General features: G+C 25.7%; 3 protein-coding genes across 6 annotated transcripts; 2 read left to right on the top strand and 1 right to left on the bottom strand.

Moving 5' to 3' along the window:
• The first annotated feature begins 379 nt into the window (after positions 1-379).
• Positions 380-2,336, top strand: LOC122538395 (cyclin-dependent kinase 20-like). The gene is made up of 5 exons (XM_043672430.1): positions 380-819; positions 928-1,116; positions 1,272-1,508; positions 1,789-2,016; positions 2,090-2,336. Exons 1-5 carry the CDS (start codon positions 634-636, stop codon positions 2,243-2,245), a joined length of 996 nt encoding a protein of 331 aa, XP_043528365.1. The 5' UTR covers positions 380-633; the 3' UTR covers positions 2,246-2,336.
• An 85-nt stretch (positions 2,337-2,421) lies between these two features.
• Positions 2,422-8,101, bottom strand: LOC122538394 (39S ribosomal protein L37, mitochondrial). 4 transcript variants are annotated; one of them, XM_043672429.1, is made up of 7 exons: positions 8,079-8,101; positions 6,919-7,136; positions 4,675-4,881; positions 4,453-4,572; positions 4,238-4,344; positions 2,961-3,143; positions 2,422-2,881 (listed from the first exon to the last, which is right to left on the bottom strand). In XM_043672429.1, exons 2-7 carry the CDS (start codon positions 7,128-7,130, stop codon positions 2,460-2,462), a joined length of 1,251 nt encoding a protein of 416 aa, XP_043528364.1. In that variant the 5' UTR covers positions 7,131-7,136; positions 8,079-8,101; the 3' UTR covers positions 2,422-2,459. The 4 variants fall into 4 exon arrangements, with proteins under 4 accessions (XP_043528364.1, XP_043528363.1, XP_043528362.1 ...); XM_043672428.1 differs by lacking the exon at positions 8,079-8,101 and adding an exon at positions 7,328-7,518; XM_043672427.1 differs by lacking the exon at positions 8,079-8,101 and adding an exon at positions 7,323-7,517 and having other exon boundaries at positions 6,919-7,140.
• A 2,322-nt stretch (positions 8,102-10,423) lies between these two features.
• On the top strand, positions 10,424-16,684 carry LOC122538399 (E3 ubiquitin-protein ligase Su(dx)). The gene is made up of 12 exons (XM_043672433.1): positions 10,424-10,610; positions 11,089-11,218; positions 11,472-11,915; positions 13,108-14,128; positions 14,202-14,433; positions 14,551-14,861; positions 14,947-15,189; positions 15,271-15,430; positions 15,505-15,779; positions 15,853-16,078; positions 16,155-16,251; positions 16,373-16,684. The coding sequence occupies exons 2-12, from the start codon at positions 11,164-11,166 to the stop codon at positions 16,543-16,545; spliced, it is 3,237 nt and encodes a 1,078-aa protein (XP_043528368.1). The 5' UTR covers positions 10,424-10,610; positions 11,089-11,163; the 3' UTR covers positions 16,546-16,684.
• Positions 16,685-23,639: the final 6,955 nt, after the last annotated feature.

Genomic DNA, 23,639 nt, shown 5'->3' with positions numbered 1-23,639 from the left:
GATAATTTTGGTTGAGTTCCGCCGGACTTTGAGATATACGAAAAATCCTCTAACTCGCCTATTTCATTAATTTAATCGTTTTATCGAATCAACGAAAATAAAAATTATTTTTAGAAATGTTTAATAAAATATAAATCATTCATATCTAAAACCATGCATTAATAATTTTTAAATTTTAATTTACTATATATTGAAAAAAGTTGTGATAAATTCATAAAACAAGGATAAAGCTCTTTCTGACATACAGTATGATGATTTTGGTTAATTATTAGGTTCACATTTCGGTATTGAAAGTTTGACAACACTGTGTTTCTCGAATCATGTTGCTGGAGCATTCACTAGTTCTCCAACTCACTCTTGTTTAAACGCTAAAAGATCAGTGATTTTTTTAGTATATCGGTATGTTTGGATCACAGGACACGAAGTTCCATAAGATGGAATGTCTATTCATATACCTGGTCTATGCTTTAATAATACCCTAATGCTACCCTATCTGAGCTTTACAAATTATTTACTTACTCAATTTTTAATCTCTTCATTAAATTATGGTCATAAATTTCAATAATTCTTCCTTAATTTTAAAAAGAAGAAGTATTTGAATATTATTAATATTGATTCAGAATTATCTTCATTATGGATAAATATATAATCACAGGAAAAATTGGAAAAGGAGCTCAAGGTATTGTTTTGAAAGCATACGACGTGGAAACAGAAAAAAATGTTGCGTTAAAAAAATTATTTTTAAAAAATATTGATAATGGTATATCCATTCCTATTATTCGTGAAATAAAAATTTTACAACAGTTAAAACATTCTAATGTATGTTTATTTAATTATTGTATTATATATAAAACTCATTCATAATTTTATAAAAACATCTTTTCAATGATATAGAAATAAATTTCATAAAAAAATTAATTTTAATAGGTTATAGAGTTATTAGAGGCTTTCCCTGCTGGTTTAGATTTTATAATGGTTTTTGAATACATGCCAACAGGATTGTGGGAAGTAATAAAAGACAATGATATATTATTAACTCCAGTTCAAATAAAAATTTATACAAAAATGATTTTAGAAGGCATTGCATACATACACAGAAAGAATATAATACATAGAGTAAGAAGTGGTAACATTGTTTATATATAAATCAAAATAATTATAAATTATCATTTAATGTGTATATAATTGTATAAATATTAAATTTATATATAGAATTCTATTTTTAGTTTTCTATTCAACTAAAAAAAAAATCATTAAAATAATATTTTTAGGATTTAAAACCTGCTAATTTATTAATAAATGAAAAAGGTATTTTGAAAATTGCTGATTTTGGTTTAGGAAGATTATTATGGAAAAACATAACAAAGCCATATTCTCATCAAATTGCCACTAGATGGTACAGAGCACCTGAATTATTATATGGTGCACGATATTATACATCAGCAATTGATATGTGGTCTATTGGTTGTATCTTTGGTGAACTACTTAATAAATCACCATTATTTCCTGTAAAATATATTTCTATTTATTAATTTACTATATTTTAATATTTATAATTAAACTATACTGCATATTTTTTATACAAATTCATACGTTTATATAATTTAAAAATCAAAATTTGGATAGAAGATTGTTTTACACATTAGATATTATAGATAGCACTATACTTTACATTTTTTCACATTGTGTATTTTTCACAATTTTGCACTTTCTACAACAATAACATATATTATTGTGTAATATTAAAATTGATTAATGAATTTATTAAATTATTTAATAAATTTGCAGGGAGAAACAGATATTGAACAATTAGCAATTGTTCTAAAATATTTAGGTTCTCCTACATCAGAAACGTGGCCAGACTTAAGCATATTACCTGATTACAATAAAATTACATTTCCATATCATAAAGGAATAGTATGGGAAAAAATTATCGAAGACACTGAACCAGAAGCTGTTGATTTAATTAGTAAAATTCTTATTTATAATTCATCAAAACGCCTGTCAGCTGATGAAGTGTGTAATGCAGTAAATATAATAATTAACAGAATTCATAAAAATTAAATTAAATTAACATTTCTTATTCCAGGCATTGTGTCATGCATATTTTCATGTCAAACCTCATATTTCTTCAAAACATCTGATAAAGTCACAAACTAGTCATCGCTATCAAATAAAGGAAAAAGAAATTAATACAAATATTCAAGTTACTATCCTTTTTAAAAATCTATTAAGTATTATATAATAAATATTAATATTTATAAAATATACATGTAATCAATAAAATATAACTATAATTTACATTGAAATATAACATATACAGATAATCAAATAAATTATATAATTATGTAATTTTATATATTTTAAAGACAACAGAATGAGGTATAAATATTTTTATAATTAAAAAATTAGAATATTTTCTTTAAAAAGATGAATTTATTATTAATGATTATATTATTTTACTTATTTTTATAAAATGCAAGATATCTTTTAAAAACATCAGTATTGTAGCCTTCGAGACAAGGTTGTCCATTTTTGTATAGAGCTTCTTCATATAATTTTATTGATGGTTCTGACCACCAAAAATTTTTAATTCCTTCTTTGCCATCTATATCTAAGGTATTAAGTTGATACACAGAGAAATGAAAATTTTGTCCGTCCGACTGAATACATTGTACAACAATAGGTTCAGGTAATTCCTTCACACTTAACCCAAACTTTTGTTGAGCACAACTTGCTGCTGCACCAAATGATTTTATCATTGAACGTGCATGGATTTGATCTTCAGTAACTGGCAATTCAGTTAAATTTTTAACTTCCTCTGGATTGTGATTTATAAAGATAGTATGAACATTCATCAATGGCGAGTCCATAGTAATTGCTACAATGTTAATATATGTTTAAATTTCATAATTATAATTTACAAACTTTATCTAACTTTTTAAGTATAATCAACTTACGATATAAAAGTTTGCTGCCACCAATATCTAACTTAGATAAACCAATAGAATAATGTAGTGGATAAAGATCAGGTATATCAAAATTATTATCTATATTTACATCAGCTATTGATACTAAAGGGATTGATGACATCATCATTATATCTATTTTTAAGGAAAACTTTAGAAAACTGTCTTCTTTTCCTAAAATATAATAAAAATCCTCAAATTACGAATTTTGAAAATGAATAATATATATACAAAAATATAATAGAACTCCGTTTATATAAATTTGTCAAAAGATAAATAGTTTACATCATTAGAATTAATATAATGCTTGTCAAGAAGCAATTAACACATAATTTAAATTAATACAATAGAAGTCCAGTGATTCTTTCCTTTATTAGTAATTTTTCGTTCATATAATAAGAGTACAGATTCAAATAAATGCATTCAACCAACATAATTGGTGTTTATATAAACGGAGTTCTCTTAAAATGTTTTAATTAATTTGTATAAATTATAAAAATTTGTATAGATTATAATAATTTTAAAGTAATCTAAAGAAAAATGTCTTTTTCATAAATTTTTAAATGATCCGTATCATTTCAAGATTTTAATGAGCATAAATAATATTATTGAGTGACTGTAAGTTAAGCGGCTTACTTATCTAGAACTAATTATCGCTAATTTTAAACTTTAAAGATTTTTTTTTAATTTAAATTTACTTTCTAATTCAAAGTAATCTTTTTTTTCAATCTTTAGACTTTCAATATTTAAAAAGAAATTTGCAAAATAAGAATTTGTTTAAAATTTTCAATACTACAAAATTAATTTTTTAATGTAAAAAATTTTATTTTAATCTAAAGAATTTTCTGTACTACAATTAAAAAAGCAATCCAATGCGATAAACAGTTTCTGAGATAAAAATTAAATATAAAATTGATTTATAAACTGCAAAATAGTTGTAACATGTATATATATATGTTAAGTACTCTTAGATATGTATAAATTATTTCACTTTCAAATTCTAGTACAACTTCATCATATTTAGTTATATCAATAGTTTTATTAATATTAAAAATATTAAGAATTAAATAAAATGAAATAATTAGTTTTAGTAATTCAAGTATAATAATTAATTTAGATATATTCTAATAGAAATGAAAATTAAAGAAATAAAATATTTAACATTAAACTAAATATTTTGTTTGAATGTTATTGTTTTGCATAATCACTAAAGATATCAATAATGTACAAATTTTGATGTATATTTTAGACTTATTTTTTAATAATACCTATACATGCAGATAAAAGACCATCATGAATTACTGATTTGTATTGTGCATCATTTAAGCCACACAATGATTCACAAAGTTGTAGAAATTTCTTTGATAGATTTTGCCTACAACATATTCTTTATTATAGGACTGAAATTTAAACTTTAAAAAATATAAAATAATTATATAAACTTTAAAAAATATATATAATTATACAAATGATTCATACTTACATTTTTCTTGTACTAGTTATACCATATACCCTTGGAAATACCCAAGCAGGTCGATCAGGATCTTTTAGTTTTGGTAATTTTACTTGTTGTGCATCATATATCATAGATGTATATACAGATCTGAATAATTAAAGGAATATTTAAATTAAGTATTAGTAGATATTCCAAATTCAATGACTTTAATAAATTTACACAAAATACAATATTTTGTTACCAACATACCTTTTTGATAAATTATTTATATTTTCTGGAATATCAGTAATTAGTTTTTGTATTTTCTCTGGTAATTCATCATTGAGTTTTACAGTTTTTGTTAACAATAATGCTTGTGGCACACCTTCTTGTAAAACATTATGATCTTCAAATACCAAGTAATTTTTACTGTTCACATCCAGAGTTGATTCTTTAAGAGCAATTGAATTTTCAATCCTAATATAAAAAAAATAAATAAATATATATATATATAAGAAAGTTTATAGCTACAAATTACAAACGACATGTTTTTTAATCCACAAATAAATGTTAAATCATTCAGGTGAAGAAAGATTAATAACATATATATATAAAATAAAATAATCTTATTGATTTATTAATTTTCTGATAACTGATTCTTATTTCAATATTTTATTTTAATCTTATTGAAATATATTATTTATATGGTTTATAAATCCTCATTATTCAATCAACTAAATATTTAATAAATCTTTACAGGTATTTGAATAGTTAATTTTTATCTACTATTATTAATATTTATAATATAAAAATGCAGCGAAACTACATTTATTTAAACAAAATTTTAGATTTTGCCTGATTAAGTGATTGAATCCACTGATTGAATCTATTTATCTGAATGTTAGCTGTTATTATATGATAGAAAAATAATAAATAACAAATGATAAACAAAATGAATAGATTCTTGACATATGAGTTTTAATTATGTATAAATTAATTATCTGTTAATAAGTTAAATATAATCGTATAAATATAGTTCTAATTATTCTATTTCAAAAATAAAAGTTTGAAAATATTAACATTATAATCTTCTAAATTTATTAAATTAGATGTTTAATTATATAATTTTTAAAACATGTAGTAAATTATTTAAATAGTTCATATTTTTAGGTTCAATTTGAAATAGAATGCTATTGCACATATTAATCTCTTTGATATATGATATATAAGAAATAACAAAAATAACAAAAATATACATATATAATTATAGTTAATAATATTTTTCGTAATTTTAATTATTTTGTCTCAGAAAATTAATTGTAAAAATACTATAATAAAAATATTCATATAACAAAAAGTAATTCATGAAATCTAAAATAATAGTATAATAATAAAATATATATGAAAATCTAATATATAGAATTACCAAAATTTCAGTATGTTTTGAGAGGTATTAAATTTTAAATAGAACCTTTTTAAGTAGAAATGTTTCAAAAAATTTGAAATGTCCTTTTGATTTTAACTTTAAAGTGAATTTTCAATTATAATATTTGGAATAGAAATGTTTCTCTGCAACATTAAAAATACAATGAAGTTAACATATAATATTAATATACAGGTCCCAGTTTTTTCCGGCATAACTTTGCCAGCGTGTTATAGAAGCAAAAGTAAGAAAAAAATGTTACATAAACATATGCTCTTGTTTTATTAAGGAGTTATAACTAATAATACAAAATGATAATGAACTGGCGTTTCGTCGACACAGCGTACAAACGTATAATCATTCGTATAGACGTATCTCATTGAAGTTCTGTGTTTACTAACAAAACTAAATCCAACAAAACTAAGCAAAATAACAGTAGAGCTTAATGTAATAACATTTCAAAATGACATCCATTATTACGAATATAGGATTGGCATCTAACAAAAATTGACTCTATCTCATTATTAATGTCTTCTTCATTTTCTCTAATTGCAACAAATGTGTCATTAATCTTTTGTACTAACTATTCACTAGTGTTAATTTGTGCTTCACAAACTTTTGCTTTCACAACTTCCCACACATAAAAACACACACATATATATATATATAGTGTTCAAAACATTTTTTGTCACACAATCAGAAGTGCCTGAAAAACTGTGGTGACAGTTACGTACCACACCCTGTATATTATTTAAAAATAAATATATTACTGATGTTTCTTTAATATTAATGTTTTCCAAAATAAAGTCTTATAAAATAAAATATTTTGTTAATAAAACATTTAATACTCTTCATAGTTGAATAAATTATACTTTATATCATATTATTCTTATGTATTAGTTTTAAAAATTAATTGTTATTCAATAACCTAATTTATAACTATAATTAATAAATATAAATATATCTTTCATTATTTATGATGTAAAACAATGTTTCCCAAAAATTTTATAAAATGAAATCATAAAATATAAAACAATAAATATTAAAATAATAAGTTAATATAATAAATTAAATGTGATAACAAAGATTACATTTTGCTATTGTGCAAAGCATTTTGGCTTAACACAAATTCAGTTTTTGGTTTTCTTGATATGAATTCTGTAGCATCTTGTATCAAAAAATTCATAGATTTTAAAATTTCTTCTGCTTTGCTTACTACTATTTTTCTTTCTCGTTGATGTTGCCATACATATCTCTTTGCTTTTCCTATGTGTTGTTTATATAACAATTGTGTAAACTTCATAATAATCTACCTAAAAAAAATTATAATTTATATGATGATTAAAAATTATGTTTCTTTAATTAAATTTTATTTCATTATTAGATATAATAACCTAAATTGGTTAACTACTTATTGGGTAAATAGGTTAACTATTTAATAGGCTAACTAGTTAATAAGGTAAGCGTTATTTTCTAAATATAAATTCCTTCTTACTGTACCTCTTTCTCGTTCTTTTTCTCTTCTCTTCTAAAATTATTGAAACAATTTTAACTTTTTAGAAAAACTAGTGCAAGACTGCCTTTACATGCATTGTCGCATTATAGGAATCGCCACAGTTTTGTGACTCCTCGTAGCGTTAATTTTATGAAGTACCTTGCAGTATGTATTTTGGCGCAACAAATATAAATTATATGACAGCCGAAAGAATGAATAAAAGAATTTTAATAACAAATTTATTGATTCAATATAAACGTAAATCGTTATTGATAATTATTTTAATCACTAACTAACCTATATTTACTTTTGAATTGTCATAAGAAATATTACTAAGTAAAATGTTTATTTTGTAATATTAGACACCAATTTATTTTAATTAATATTTACTATTAACGACCTTTTCATTCTAAATAGTATTAAATAATGTAATATAATGTAAAATAATATAATTATATTAAATAAATAATATACTTTTTTATTCTAAAACTACAGACGAAGTACATATATGATATATCTCATCAGTGATATTACTATAAAATTCGGGCGGTATTTCCGATTTTCATAAAATTGATTTATAGAAATCGAACAACTTTTTTCTTTGATAAAAACATCAGTTTCTTTTCATTTCCGAGTATGTAATCGCGAAAAACCACTACAATGAATTATATACATAAACGTATGTGACAGCCACGTTTCTGTTCTGTTTTATGTAGAAATTAAAGCTTTTAGTTTAAATTTATTTAATAAATATACTTACCTTATACTATACTTAGTTTTTAGTGACACCTTCACATATTTCAAATTGAGTTTAAATTTAGTTATATATTTTGCCAATGGTCGGCAACTTAAATAATATTTTTTACAGTCTCGCATACTTCGACAATCAATTTGTTAAATAACGTTTCTAATAGGTGTTGCCACCACGTGAAAATATGCAGTGACTTCCATTAATATTTGGATATTTAAATATTCGAACATTAAATATTCTTAAATTTCGAACACTATTGCAATTTTGTAAAAAGAAATCATACAATAATAAATTTAGACTCATTTTAAAACTTAAAACTCTTACTTTTAACATGCATCGTTCATTTTATTTTGAGATGTTTTTAGAATACGTAGCAGATGGCAAAGTAATACTTTTCTTTTCTAAAATTCTATAAATTGTCATAATATGTAATAATACTGAAAAATTTTTGTTTATAACTGAATCTACAACGAATTTGAAAATTAAAATCATCTCTTTATAACAATCCTTTTATACAACACTTATTGTATAATCTTTTTTCGTCAATTTATTGAACTTTAAACTTTGAAATATGAACGAAAATGAATGTAACAATAAAAATGTTACGATTTCTTGAATTTTCTCCACGTAAGTTCAATATTCCAATATTCAATAAAATAACGAAAGATCATACATACATAGGTATCCCGGAATCATTACAAAGGCTTCTATCTTCAAATCCATTGCAGATTCAGTTATGAAAATTTTTTTTATACAATGCTTTCATACACTGACAATTTGTAGCGTTTTTAAGAAGGAAAGTATTTTCATTTATTCAGTCACTGTGTGATGTAAAAACATTTTAGTATAAAATGAATGGCGCGTTTTAAAAATAAAGGCTATAAAACGAAACCAATTTATTGTCGTATGACTTTTTTGTATAAAATTATGTTTCAATATTTAATGTCAAAATATTAATAGGAGTCACAGTATAACTGAGCCCAAACTTAGTTCGAAATGCTTGTAGACTATCCTTGACTCTTATTGTGAATATTTTCCATTATTTCTAATAATAGTAGCAATTTTTCGCGATTATTTCGAAAATTAAGAGAGAACAACATATTTGTGAAAGAAAAAACATTTGTTCAAAACATCAATTTTTACAATATATATTAATTTTATGAATATATTAATTTTACATTAAAATTATCGAGATACCGTTTGAACAGTACAGTATTACCATTGGTATTATAAAGAAACCTAGTAAAAACATGAATGCATAAGTGGAAATGTGCAATAAAAATAACTCTCAAGAAATAAATAAAATTTTTACAAATACAAGCAAAAAATGTTTGATATAATTATAAAGCAATAAAGCTATTACTACAGCGTATTAATGTTTCAATCTTTAGTAATAACATAAATACAAGAATTTCAAAATTCTTCATTTGAAAATAAAGAAACGAAGTATAATTATCAGGGATGTGCGGGCCCTCGAAATTTCGGGTCGGGTAATGATCGGTCAGGTCGGGTCGGTCAGACTATTATTAATTATGTTTAATATTGAAACTATCATAACATCTCTTATAATTGAGAACATAATGTTATTTATAAAACTATTATATTATTGTAAAAAGATTCAAATAAAAGAAATATAAAATATTTAAGAATTTTAATTTTAGGTTTTACTTTATACACAGTTTGTTATATCATACAGAATTATTTTGTACAGGTTACTATGTTATTAGGTTATGTTTTCATGAAGGAGAAACTTCTAATATTGTCAAACATTTATTACGACTTAGAAATATCTAATGTGATAAATTTTATATTTATTTTCATAGTATTTTTTAACGATTTCTTATAATAGTACAAACATTATTTTTCTTTTCTTTAATATTAATTCACATCATACATATTTTATTAAATATAAGGTAATAATCATTTTGTTTTGTTTTGATGATAATTTTAATGATACAATAAGGTTAATACATTTTAATAATTATTCAAGAATAATTTTTTCAACATGAGGAGAAAATTATCCTTAAGCATTATTCTTTACTAAAAAATAATGTAAGCATAAAACTAAAAGAAAAAAATTAAATCTATTTCTAATTTAAATGTTTTCTTATATTCTATATATATTGTTAAATATTTTATTTAATCAATAAATAATATGAAAAATGCTTATATTTTATTACTATATTTTGTGTTTGTGTACTATTGTTTTATTGTTAGTAAATTTATATTTTATACATATGATTAAATTCTAGGGAATTTGAAATAGGGATATGGTATAGTTAACATTTTCTGTAAGAAAAATACATAACAAATGCGCGCGCATGCACATGCTATACTTTTATACCTAGTGATTTGCATATTATAAAAGGTTCCTACCTTTGATGTGTGAAAAGATGGTGACCTACTGATAAAGAAATTCTGTGATAAAAATTATATTTATTGAAGAATCTTTTCCATCATACAAATGTTGATAGTCTTAAAAGTAGGCAATGCATTGGAGTTGGATACATTTACAGCAATTTATGATAAATACTTCTGTATGTGTTATAATCATTTAAGTAGTTTACTATTTGATTAATAGAAAGGATATTATAAATATTAATAGTGTTTTTAGTATATGAAAAAAGTTATGAAGTTTTTTTATAAATTGTATTGTACTGTACTTGTTCAATAATGTGTATATTTACTAATAATTATATAAATGCATTTTTTCATAACGTGTTACTTATGTGTTTATTAACATCATAAAATGTCTGAAATAGATTTTTATTTTGATAATTTACATATTAATGTAATAATATCATTGCACTTGTACGTACATACTATAATGTAATTAATTCAATTTGTTTTATATATCTCTTTTGTTCTAATATAGCAATAATTATTTCCATTACATATTTCAGTGTTATCCTAAATTATTTTTACAGTTTTATTAATATGTATTTTATTGAATAATAAATATATTCATTCTGTTATTAAATTCAATTCTATTATTAAGATTATAAAACATTACAGATGAAACTTATATATAAATAGTAAAAAAATTATGAGCTCTCAAAAATTATATTGAATTAAACTAAATTGTATACAATGTCTCATTGTGAAGAAGTAGCATCATCTGGTTTTCACCAATTAAGTATTACAAGTAAGTCTTCTTTAAAAAATATTTTATATTTTTATTTATTGTTACAGTATACATATATGTACATATAAAATTAACGTTTGCATATTTATATACAAACTGATAATTATTTTTAAATATTTAACAATCATAGTTATACATAACAATATAATTTTATTGAGATTGCAAGTAAGAAGTGTTAGAAAAATATATAATTAATATTAATATATTATCTTATATACTTATAATATTTTGTATTAAAATTTTGTTATTTTAGTTGAAGGTGCTGTATTAAGAAGTTCTACGTTTCTAAAGCCTAATCCTTACATAGAATTTTCTGTTGACGATAAAAGTCCTCGGAAGACAGAAGTTTCAAAATCCACATATCAACCAAAATGGAATGAGGAATTCACAATACTTGTAACTCCATATTCTCAATTACATTTTCGATTGTTAGATCACAGTACATTTCGAAAAGATACCTTAATTGGAGAAAAGAAAATAAGTCTTTCTCAAGTATTATCTTATTATAATGGAAAATTAGAAAATATGGAAGTAACATTTGATTTAATGAGTGAAAATAAACATGATTCTCAGCTATGTAAGGTTGGGGAATTAATTACAATATTTGACGGATTAAGAATCAATATGCCAAATACATCGTCATTAGCTATTAATGAATCACCGTGTCAGACACAATCTGTCTGCATGCCTTTTGATGGTAAGAAACTAAAATTAAGCATACACTACTTTTTATACCAAAAATAGAAATAAAATTAATTTTTATTAAGATTATTATAAGATATATATGTGCACAAATAAATTCCAAATTTTTCACAAATAAAATTAAAATTACATAAAAACAAATATGTACGTATGAACAAATTTTGTCACGCCATGTATGTTGGTAAACAAATCTTTACATTGGTAAAAACAAATATTTTAAAATTATGCAATAGATCAAAAGTATAATATCATTTGTTTAATAATAATAAATTACGAATACCATTAAATAAAATAATATTTAAAAAAGAGAAGAAACGAATTTGAAAAATCATAGAAAATAAATAATTATATTCATAATTAAATTTGATGGCATTTTTGTTGTAGTTTATAAACAATCAAATTTAAAATGTCGCTTTTTAAAAAAATATTAGAAATAGTTACAAAATTGTATTTCATATTTAATAATTTTTTCAATTTTTTTACACAATAAATAAAATATCATTGAAGAAGTTTCTCTGTAAGAAATTAGCAATGATTTCTTTAATGTTTTTAAATAGTGCATTGGGTTATATTTCATACTTATTAAAGAATAAAAAGCATATATTTTAAAGTTATATTCTTATGTAAAATGAATAATTCAAAATATAATGGTCCCTATATAAATGATTCTATGAATACATAAAATTAATTTACACATAACATTTGCACTAGTTAAACTTTATCATAACAAGTATTCAAAATGTCTTTTATTCGTTTTACTTTTTACTGCTTTTTAAACATATAGTAAAAGCATAGTTGTGGGATTATAGTTGCATAGTACATCTTCTGTAACTATGTATAAGAATAAGGAGTATAAGAATTTTACATATCTCAAATATTAAACTATACTCAAATACATTCAGTTATTTTATGAAGTAATTTTTTAATGAATTTTCAATTAACAAGCATATAATTAGTCTTAAAGATTGGTTATGATATTATAAATTTTTAGATCTTATCTTTTCTTATTATTATTTTATAATTACCATTGTATTTATGAAAAAACTAATGTAATGAAAAATAAATAAGCATTTAGTAATAAATGAATAATATTTAGAAAATACAAATACATGTAAATGCTCACATTTGTGCAGTAAAAATAACTTATATGAATAATATTTTAAAACATAAACATAATTATATTTTAGGTGTTTCAAGTAATGATGCTGTTAGTAATAGTAGCATTCTTAACGGAGGAATTCGTGCTCGCATGAGATTTCATGAAGCTAAACATGCTGTTGCATCATCTACATTTCATGGAACATTAACAAGTGTTTCTCAGAATTCTACTTATAATAGTGGAGGTGAACAAGTTAATGCTAACAAAAATAATCAACAAATTGATTCTGTTACATCAAATTCACTATCAAATGGACATGCAATATCGCCTGCAGACAAATCTTTTGTAACATTGTCAGGACGTTCTACAGCACCTTTATCAACATCTGTATCGACATCTGGTATAGTAGATGGAAGAATTGTTAGTACATGTACAGAACAATTTCCAAAAGTTTGTGTCTCAGAGAGTCGTAATATTTCTCAACTTGAACAATCAACAATATTGCCTGGAACAGTTGGAATATCTAGATCAGATCAATTAACTGTTAATACAGACATATGTTCACATAATAGAACAGAACAATCTATTTCTAATGAACGTAATTCTCGAACAGAATCAGTTACTGGTCCTGTTTCAGATAGTTATGGAACTATGAGAACGGATCAAGATACTAATCCTTTAGTAGATGAATGTATAGTTTCTAGAGTAGATCAGTTTAGAAATTCTGGTTTAACTGATAGTCAGGGACATTCTCAAACAGAGCAATCTGTAGTATTTACTTTACCAGATGGTTCTCACTTAGAACAACCTACAGTGTTTCTTATGACAGATGGACGTGGAATCGCACGTTCAGACCAATCTTCAATATTATCTATGGGTGAAACACGTAGAATTTCTCATCCTGAACAGTATACAAATTCTACGACTACTCGTTCAAATCCTCGAGTAATACAACGAGTAGCTCCGCTAACAGGACAAACTACTATGATACCTGGTCAATCAACTCAATCTGAATCTTCAATAGCACTTGCTGATGTTGATCCCACAAATCATTCTGAAGAGCCATTACCTCCTGGTTGGGAAATGAGATATGACATTTATGGCAGAAGGTTATTAAAATTATTCAATTTTTGCATTTTTAAATATGTCTGTTCTTATTTTTTATGATATACTTTTAATTAGGTATTATGTCGATCATAAGACACGAAGTACTTCTTGGGAAAGGCCACAGCCTTTGCCACCAGGGTGGGAAGTTCGCAGAGATCCAAGAGGTAGAATTTATTATGTAGATCATAATACAAGAACTACAACATGGCAAAGACCAAATACAGAAAGATTGCAACATTTTCAACACTGGCAAGGTGAAAGACAGCATGTGGTACAGCAAGGTAACCAACGGTTTCTTTATCCTCAAGTAAGTAATAATAATGAAACATAATAATTTTATATTTAATTTTAAGAACATAGATATTGATATTGATAAGAACAACGTAGTCTAGAAATAAATTTAATATAATATGTACATATATAGGTGCATGGAAATCAAGCAGCTATAGCAGGACCCTCAACATCTGTAGTTGATGACGATGATGCTTTGGGACCATTACCTGCTGGATGGGAGAGACGTAAACAACCAGAAGGAAGAGTTTATTATGTAAATCATAAAAATCGTACTACACAGTGGGAAGATCCAAGAACGCAAGGACAAGAAACTGGAATTGATGAACCACCATTACCAGATGGTTGGGAAATACGATTAACTGAAGATGGAGTTCGATATTTTGTAGATCATAATACAAGAACAACTACATTTCAAGATCCAAGACCTGGAGCACCTAAAGGGTTTGTGTATCTTCCAATCAATATTAACGACTTTAATTTTTTTGTGTTTTTTTATTATATTCTTTAATATTTCTTTTTTATGTAGTCCTAAAGGTATTTATCGTGTACCAAGAGCATATGAAAGATCATTCCGATGGAAATTATCACAATTTCGGTTCTTATGTCAAACTAATGCATTACCGAATCATATAAAAATTAGTGTCAATCGACAGACATTATTCGAAGATTCTTATCATCAAATAATGAATGCAGAAGCTTTTGCGTTAAGACGTAGATTATATATCATATTTAAAGGAGAAGAAGGGTTAGATTATGGAGGTGTATCAAGGTAAACATTAAATCAATAATTTCGAGGAAAAATTATTTTATAAAGAAAAATAAAAATATATTAAATAAATTTTGCTTTCAGTGAGTGGTTCTTTTTGTTGAGTCATGAAGTATTAAATCCAATGTACTGTTTGTTTGAATATGCCAATAAGAGTAATTACAGTTTACAAATCAATCCAGCATCTTATGTCAATCCCGATCATTTACAATATTTTAAATTTATTGGAAGATTTATAGCAATGGTATGATCATTTTTACTATTAATAATAAGACATTTAATAAAATGAATAAAATTTATAATATATATATATTTTAGGCTCTCTATCATGGACGATTTATCTATAGTGGTTTCACTATGCCGTTCTATAAACGTATGTTAAATAAGAAATTGGTTATGAAAGATATAGAGTCCATCGATCCGGAATTTTATAAATCTCTTGTATGGATAAAAGAAAATAATATTGATGAATGTGGCCTCGAATTGTATTATAGTGTGGATTTTGAAATTCTTGGTCAAGTCATACATCATGAATTAAAAGAAGGTGGTGACAAAATTAGAGTTGTTGAAGATAATAAAGAGGATTACATTAGGTACTGTTAATAAATAGTAAGCTAATATTTTAAATCTTAAAAAATTATTACTCATTAAATATTACGATACAAGGTTAATGACAGAATGGCGAATGACAAGAGGTATAGAGGACCAAACTAAAGCATTTCTGGAAGGTTTCAATTCAGTTGTACCATTAGAATGGTTAAAATATTTTGATGAACGTGAACTAGAATTGATGCTCTGTGGTATGCAAGAAATAGATGTAGAAGACTGGCAACGTAATACAATTTATAGACATTATACACGAAACAGTAAACAAATCTTATGGTTCTGGCAGGTTCGTTATTATGTTTACAAAATTATTTTTAAAATGTACAATATGTCATATTATTACATTTACATATTTTATTTAGTTTGTAACAAGAACAGACAGTGAAAAACGAGCACGACTTTTACAATTTGTAACAGGTACTTGTCGCGTACCTGTTGGAGGTTTTGCAGAACTAATGGGTAAATAATAAACACCAATAACTAAATAAATATTAAATAATTTATAGTGATCATATGATTTATATTTGCGATTAGTTTTCATTATCTTTTCTATTTTTGTTTTTTCTTTTTTTCAATTTAGGAAGCAACGGTCCTCAAAGATTTTGCATAGAAAAAGTAGGAAAAGATACATGGCTACCTAGATCACATACATGCTTCAATAGATTGGATCTACCACCATATAAGAGTTATGATCAACTAGTAGAAAAGTTAAACTATGCAATTGAAGAAACGGAAGGTTTTGGTCAAGAATAATTAGAAATATATCTTATTAAACATATATGTTACTGCGTATAAAGTGATAAAGACAAATTTAGTATAGTAGTACAAAGTTTTAATGGCTTTATTTATCTTGTTTTCAATAACAAGACAAAATTATTAAATGAAAGAATTTTTTTAAATTAATGAAAAACGTTTGTATTAACCCTTTACGAACGACTACTTTCTTCACTGTTATTCCTGGCAACTCAAGGATATTTTGTATATGAAACGAGATTGAAGACTTAAATATTAAGGATGCAGAAGAATACGTATCTTATTGGTAGTAATTCAATACACTACATGTTAGAATATAATTTAAATTTTATATTCTTTTGAAGTATAGTATATTCTCGAGATGCTCAATTTGTACTTTTATTGTTACCGAAACAACAGAATTCAACTGTGCTAAAAAATAAAATAATAATGTCGCCATAGAGGCAACATTCGTCCGCAAAGGGTTAAATTTTTATAAAAAATCTTCATATTATTTTTAATCAAATATATTTTATTTATGTATATTATAATTAAACCTAAATATGTAAAAGTCGTAGAAAATATTAATGAAATGCACAGAAAATATTAACAAATTTGTACATATTTACAAAGTAAAACTTATAAAGGATTTATAGAAATAATAAAATGAAAGCAAAAATGCCAAAATAATTATGATAATTAATTTTTTTAAGATTTTAAGTTTTACTTTATTTTCTTATATTTCAAAAGTTAAATGATAAAATATAGTCAGTTTCTTAAATGTGAGTTATTAATTCTTTCTATGTTATTTTAATAATTTTCTTTAATGAAAGGCTTAAAAATTATAATAACAAATGCTGTACATATTAAGCTATTAATGTATTGTATTTTATGTGACAAGTCAATAATAACAATTTCATGTTTTGTCCTAAGTAGTTACAAAAAAATAAATTGAATAAATTTTGCAGATTAGAAAATGAAAAACAGCAGATTTGAAAGTAGCTATTTGTATAAAACATAAGAGTTTATAATGAAATAATATCTGATATTATTCATACCTATTATATATTATTGATACCTGATATTATTCATAGTTTCTGTATTTTAATTAGTTTTTTTTATTAAAACAAAAAATTCAAAAATACTATCTTTTTCCGTAAAAATTTTAATTTTGCAAATATTTATAAATTATTAGAATTTATTAACTTTTTCTTTACGATGCATAAATTTCGTTTTTTTTTTTTCTAACAAATAATAACGAAACAAGTGAAAACAATTATATATTATAACAACATTACAAATTATTTTTATTTTAATATTTTTATATTTACAATTAATAATAGAAATAACAAGAAAAATGAATTTAAATATATGTTCGAATCCAAAAACTTTAAACCCATAGCGAAATAATAATAATTCAATTTAATAATCAACATTTAATATTATAGAATTAAATTAATTTCTATTATAGAATTAAAATAAATTTGACAAAAATTTATTTTAAAATATAACATTTTTTATTTAAAAAAAATAAATTAAAATTTGTTAAAAAATATGATGTATATTATAATCTTAGGATTATAAACATGAGATTTATTAATGTTATTAATAATTTGTGTGTGCATGTATGCATTCGTATATGTACAAATAGGTATTGTAATTACTGTAAGAATTAACTCATTTATTTTGCATGCATTATAAAATTGTATATGTACACACACAAATTAAATTCATGGGTGTATTACATAGTATAGTAATACAAATAAAAATAAATAAATATATGAAAAATTTATAATATTTTAAAAAATAAATGTATTCATTCATTGACAAATTACTTGAAATATAAATACTTGTACTATAACTTCTACATAATGTATATTCTAAGTTTCGTAATTTAATGTGTACAAGGTATACATGTCTATAATGTATGAAATCATTTACTGTTATCTTCTCAAAATATAAAAATGTAAACTTTTAATTGAATAAGCTATGTAAACTTTTAATTGAATGAACTGTCTTATTTTAATATAACTATATGTTATTTATTATTTATCATTTTTTAGGTTCATTAAATTTTTACAATAATAAAAGTATTTTAAAGAAGAAACAAAAAGTGTAATTTATTTTCTAATAAGTTATTTGTAGAAGTTTTTCTGCAAAAGTTAAAAATGATTATGATAACAATTTTGATGTTTTGAAATAATTATAAAAAGTTGAAAGAAACCTTTTTGATAAGTGTAAAGTAAATGTAAAAGTATAAAAATACTTTGATATTAGATTGATATTAGATATTAAATAGTTTGGTATGAAATTGTGCAGAAAATGTTCATCTATTGTTTCGTCGACAGATAAGAATAATGTACAAATTTTTAAAAAGAAGATAACATTTACGAGAGATTTTATTTATATGGACTATTACAATTCACAAACGAGAATTAATAAAATTATATATAGGGATACATATTTGAAATATGGTTCCATCAAAGTTCTTTCCGGATAGATTCCGCAAAGATGGTTATCTCTTATCTTATCTTATCCGATCTTCTTTTCTACACTAGAGATAAACTTGCTGTTTAAAGGTAACTGAATGTATTCGAATCATATTATTCTTGCAAAAACTCGGTCGTATCGTACTTACAAAGACTCGGCCGTACCGTCAAATTCATAAGAGCAAATAAAAATGCTACGAACAAAATATTTCAGTTTTATGGAAGCTCAATCGAGCAATTCGCTAAAGCAATCGACATTTGTTTAAATTTTGTTAATAAATAATTTGAAAATATAATTCTGTTTCTGATATGCATTGATATTTATTTTTTTTTTAAATGAGAAAAATATCTTCTATATTTATTTTATAATTTCTATTTTTTCCTTCATAATTAAATTTTTAAATTTTTTTGTATTCAAATTCTTTCTCTATTTCTATCTTCCATCGAATGAAAATGTACATTTTCATTGCACATTCTCGCGTCCATCTCGGCAACCAGATTTGAGCATTAATCGATTAAAATTTTTAGTTTGATTGATTAACGATTATTATTACTGTTTTATTAATGTTTTACAATTACTATTACAATTATTATTTTACAATACAATTACTCGTCGAAAAATGGGCAATTGATTTAATTTAATCGAATAATAATCAATTATTAATTGTCAGTTATTACATCAAATTTGATTATAATTTTACTTAAATTGAAATATAAGGTCGAGAAGTAGAGAATGTAGAGCATAGAAATATATGTATGTCTAGAGTTGCAAGCTTAATAAACTTATCTTAAATTTTTTTTAAATTTGTTAAATAAAAAAACTTTATTCTAGTATAAATTAGATATTAATGTTATTTGATTTTTCATGGACTTAGACACAAAAATTACCATCTCTTTATATTACAGTAGAGTGATCGGTTAACGACATAATAATTTAAAGACAATGTTCGCTATCCGAGTTATTCATTATCCGATCATCGATGGTAGTAAAATACAATTCTATAAATCTTACATATAGTGTCGGTGTGAAGTATTCGTTATCCGAACATAAAAATCTTTCGCGAAAGCATTTATAATCAGATTTATTCGCAGTCTGAACTGTTTGTTAATTGATCACAAGGTGTTTCGATTCCTAGTCGCGAATAAGGAAACACAAAATTTCTACTAATTTCGCTACAAAAAAGAATTTTAGCAGTAAGTAGTTAGTGAAGCATCTAACTGATGATTAAACTTAATTATAACTGATTTATAATTAATAACTTAATCGTTAATAACAACTAACGATTAAATAAGAATTTAATCCTTAATCGCAATTAACGATTGTAAGATGTTCAATCGTTCGTCGCTGTTAATGACTAAAGCAGAAATTTAATCGTTATTTATGATTGACAACTAAAATTGGAATGTAATCATTAATTGTGATGATTAAAGATTATTGGAAAAATTTATTCGTTAATCGTTGATTAATTATTTACCTATTTACCCTTTGTCGAAAACTACATCCAGATTTGATACATTCCGTAATCCGTTGTCTAGAACTACTAAAGTTTGTTTTCCTGTAGGAAAGTGGAGATTTGATATCTAGAAAATTGTCTTCGAATGGAGACTGATATTTCCAAAGCTGATTGAAATGATGCGTTACGATGGCCGAAACTTTACTGGAGAATTTGTTATCGAAATGTGTTCAAAAGTTGTAGTCAATCGAAGATTGGTTATCCTGGATTAGATAATAATCGGATTAATATAAATTTTCAGCTTGATTGTTTATCTGTGATATCATTGGAAGTTTTTCTGAGATTCACGATTTAAGATTCATTTTTGTTTTGATGCATTTAGCACCTCTTAATATCTCTCTCAATATTATTTGATATTTTTTGTCAGTAGATGCGTATTCGTGCAAATTCTGACCAAATACCACATCTGGATGATCAAATACCACATTTCTATCTATAATAACAATTACAGGTACACACGACATGCTTTAATTTCAATTCTACAACGTTTTTTTTAGAATTATTAATCAAATTATTACCTGAATTCTGGCGACAATAAAGACAAATTAGTAGTTTCATATAACAAGCCGATATCGTTTTTTGAATCAACTAAACTATTTCCATTTATTCCATTATTGGAATTAATAAAGAGCAACATTACGGAAAGGGCACATGAGCAAATACATGTTCGTTATAATTTAACTATAACTGTGGAGCAGAATTTCCGAATTATTGATCACATATATAATTATTTTCAATACACAATGTAATGGGGAAATGTAATATTCGAAAAATGATATTCAAAATCATTTTTTAAAAACTGTGTAATTTTCTTTATTAAAGATAAAATAGTCGTTTTTTCCTTGTCACTTTATATGTTATACTATATTATAGAATTATAAAATGTAGTTTATGCAAATTATGATTTTATAGGACATTTATCAATGTCTAAGTCTAACAATAAGTTATAAATGAAAGGAAGTTTTTGAAACATGATTTTCTTGAAATCACTTTGGCATATATGTCCGTATTTCAAATAACATCTCAATTTGCATATAATTATTGCTGAACTATTCGGTTATATCAAAGAAGAATAACCATTTGAAAAATTGTTGGATTCCATGTAATGGAATCAACACAGTTATAATTTCGAAGAGTTTATTCCTTGCTACAATCGTGCTCGTGTATAAAATAGAATGAAATGGAATGTTCTTAATGGTATAGGATGTCTGGAAAGTTATAGAATGTCTCAGAATGTCTCGCTGCTGAAGTCATCATTGATATTTTGAGCAAATCAGGGGATATTGGATGCAACCGGGGTGACGTTCACGTTTAATAGATTAGATAAAAGGGATAACAGATTAGAGGTTAACGTGGTCAACGTCGGAAAACATAATGAGAAGAAAACGACCAAAATTAACGATATCTATTGCGGAGAACTTGATGGAAAAGATACGATGCGTCCACTAAAACTACTAAATGACTACCGAGACTGCATTTCTTTGGATTTTTGTGAGTCATGTAAAACATCTGCGGCAGAGATAAAAATCGAGTTGAAGGACGATGAACCGATTTATTATAAGCCTTATCGATCGTCAAAGGGTGACAGGGATCTGGTCCCGCGGAGTTAGTCGCGGATTTGGAGAACAACGGCATCGTTTGAGAAAGCACTTCGCCATATAGTAGTCCTGTAGTGCTTGTTCGGAAAAGGAACGAGGAAATTCGCAGTAGATTATAGGGCCGTTAACCGAAGACTCAAATTATTAAATTCACACTGCCAATTATCGAGGATCAAATAGATCATCTTTGTAACAAAGAGTTGTTTACTTCGCTAGATTTGAAGTCTGCACTCTGATTCGGTGGAAAAAACGGCATTCGTTACTTCGAATGGACAGTGGGTGTTCCTACGCATGTTACTAGTGTACTCATCTGTCTTCCAGGCCATGATCAAAAGAGTGCTCAAGGATCTCTCATTTATGTAGACGATGTAGACTTAACTCCATCGTTGAATTTAAATGAAGCTTTTATGCAACTGGAAAGAGTTTTCAACGTTTTTTGCGTTTCAACATTTTTGTGACATAGTTCGGCATTGTTATGACAAGCAAGGACACTTCGGGTTGGAAAAGACACTAAATATATTGCGGGAAAACTATTGGTTTAAAGGTATGCGGAAGTTTATTTCGAAATATGTCCGGTCTTGCTTCAACTGCTTGTATTATAAGACTTCAAGTGGTCGAAAGCCAGGATTGTTACATCCTATAGAGAAAGTTGCAGTACCGTTTCAGACGTGCACTTAGATCACGTGGGCCCGTTCATTCGTAGCCATAATAAGAATACCCAGATTCTCATCATTGTTGATGGGTTTACGAAATTTTGCGTGCTCGAACCAGTCCGGGACAGGTCAGTAAAGGCTGTCTTGAAGTCACTGAGTCAACTAATAGCAATCTTTGGAATACCATCCCGTATCGTGACCGACAAAGGATCTGCGTTTATGTTTCACACTTTTAAAACGTTTTGTATTGAGCACGGCATCAAGCGCGTATTAACCCGGGATTACCTGGGGGTCTAGCGCAGGTACATCCCGGCGACTAGACTTACCCCCACGTGGGTAATCCCGGGTTAAACGCGATGGCTACACCACGTGCGAACGGACAGTGCTCGGACGATTCGCTCAGCTACCTGTGCAGGCAAGGCAGAGGACGATGACGTCAAAAGGGTTCAAAGTGCGATTAATTGCTCTGTTAATCAGACCAATTCATCGCGGAAATCACCGACTCAACTTTTGTTTGGCTACCAGCCGCGTAGTATGGCGGACGCTAAGTTGTTCGCTCAAATTCAGGAAACTTTGGATCAAATAGATTTAAAAGTATCACGGGACGAGGCGGAGGAAGCTATAAATATGGAACAATAATACCAGAAGGAGAGGTGACGTGCGAAGGTATAAGCCTCCGAAATATGACGTGGGTGACGTTGCTATGGTCGTAGCTAGCTCAGCGGCAACTGGTGAAAGCAGGAAGTTGGCGGCGGTAGCAAAGGGGACCTTCAAGGTGACAGCTGTGCTACCAAACGACAGATACGAGGTGCTGGATTTGAGAGACTTGAAGAAGTCACAGTGGTAGCAGTCGATTCCATG

The sequence above is a fragment of the Frieseomelitta varia genome, unplaced genomic scaffold (genome assembly GCF_011392965.1).
Source record: "Frieseomelitta varia isolate USP_RPSP 00005682 unplaced genomic scaffold, Fvar_1.2 scaffold_991, whole genome shotgun sequence".
Taxonomy (NCBI): Eukaryota; Metazoa; Arthropoda; class Insecta; order Hymenoptera; family Apidae; genus Frieseomelitta; species Frieseomelitta varia.
Note: the sequence above shows the minus strand (reverse complement) of the source record. Positions and strands in the feature narration are given on the sequence as shown.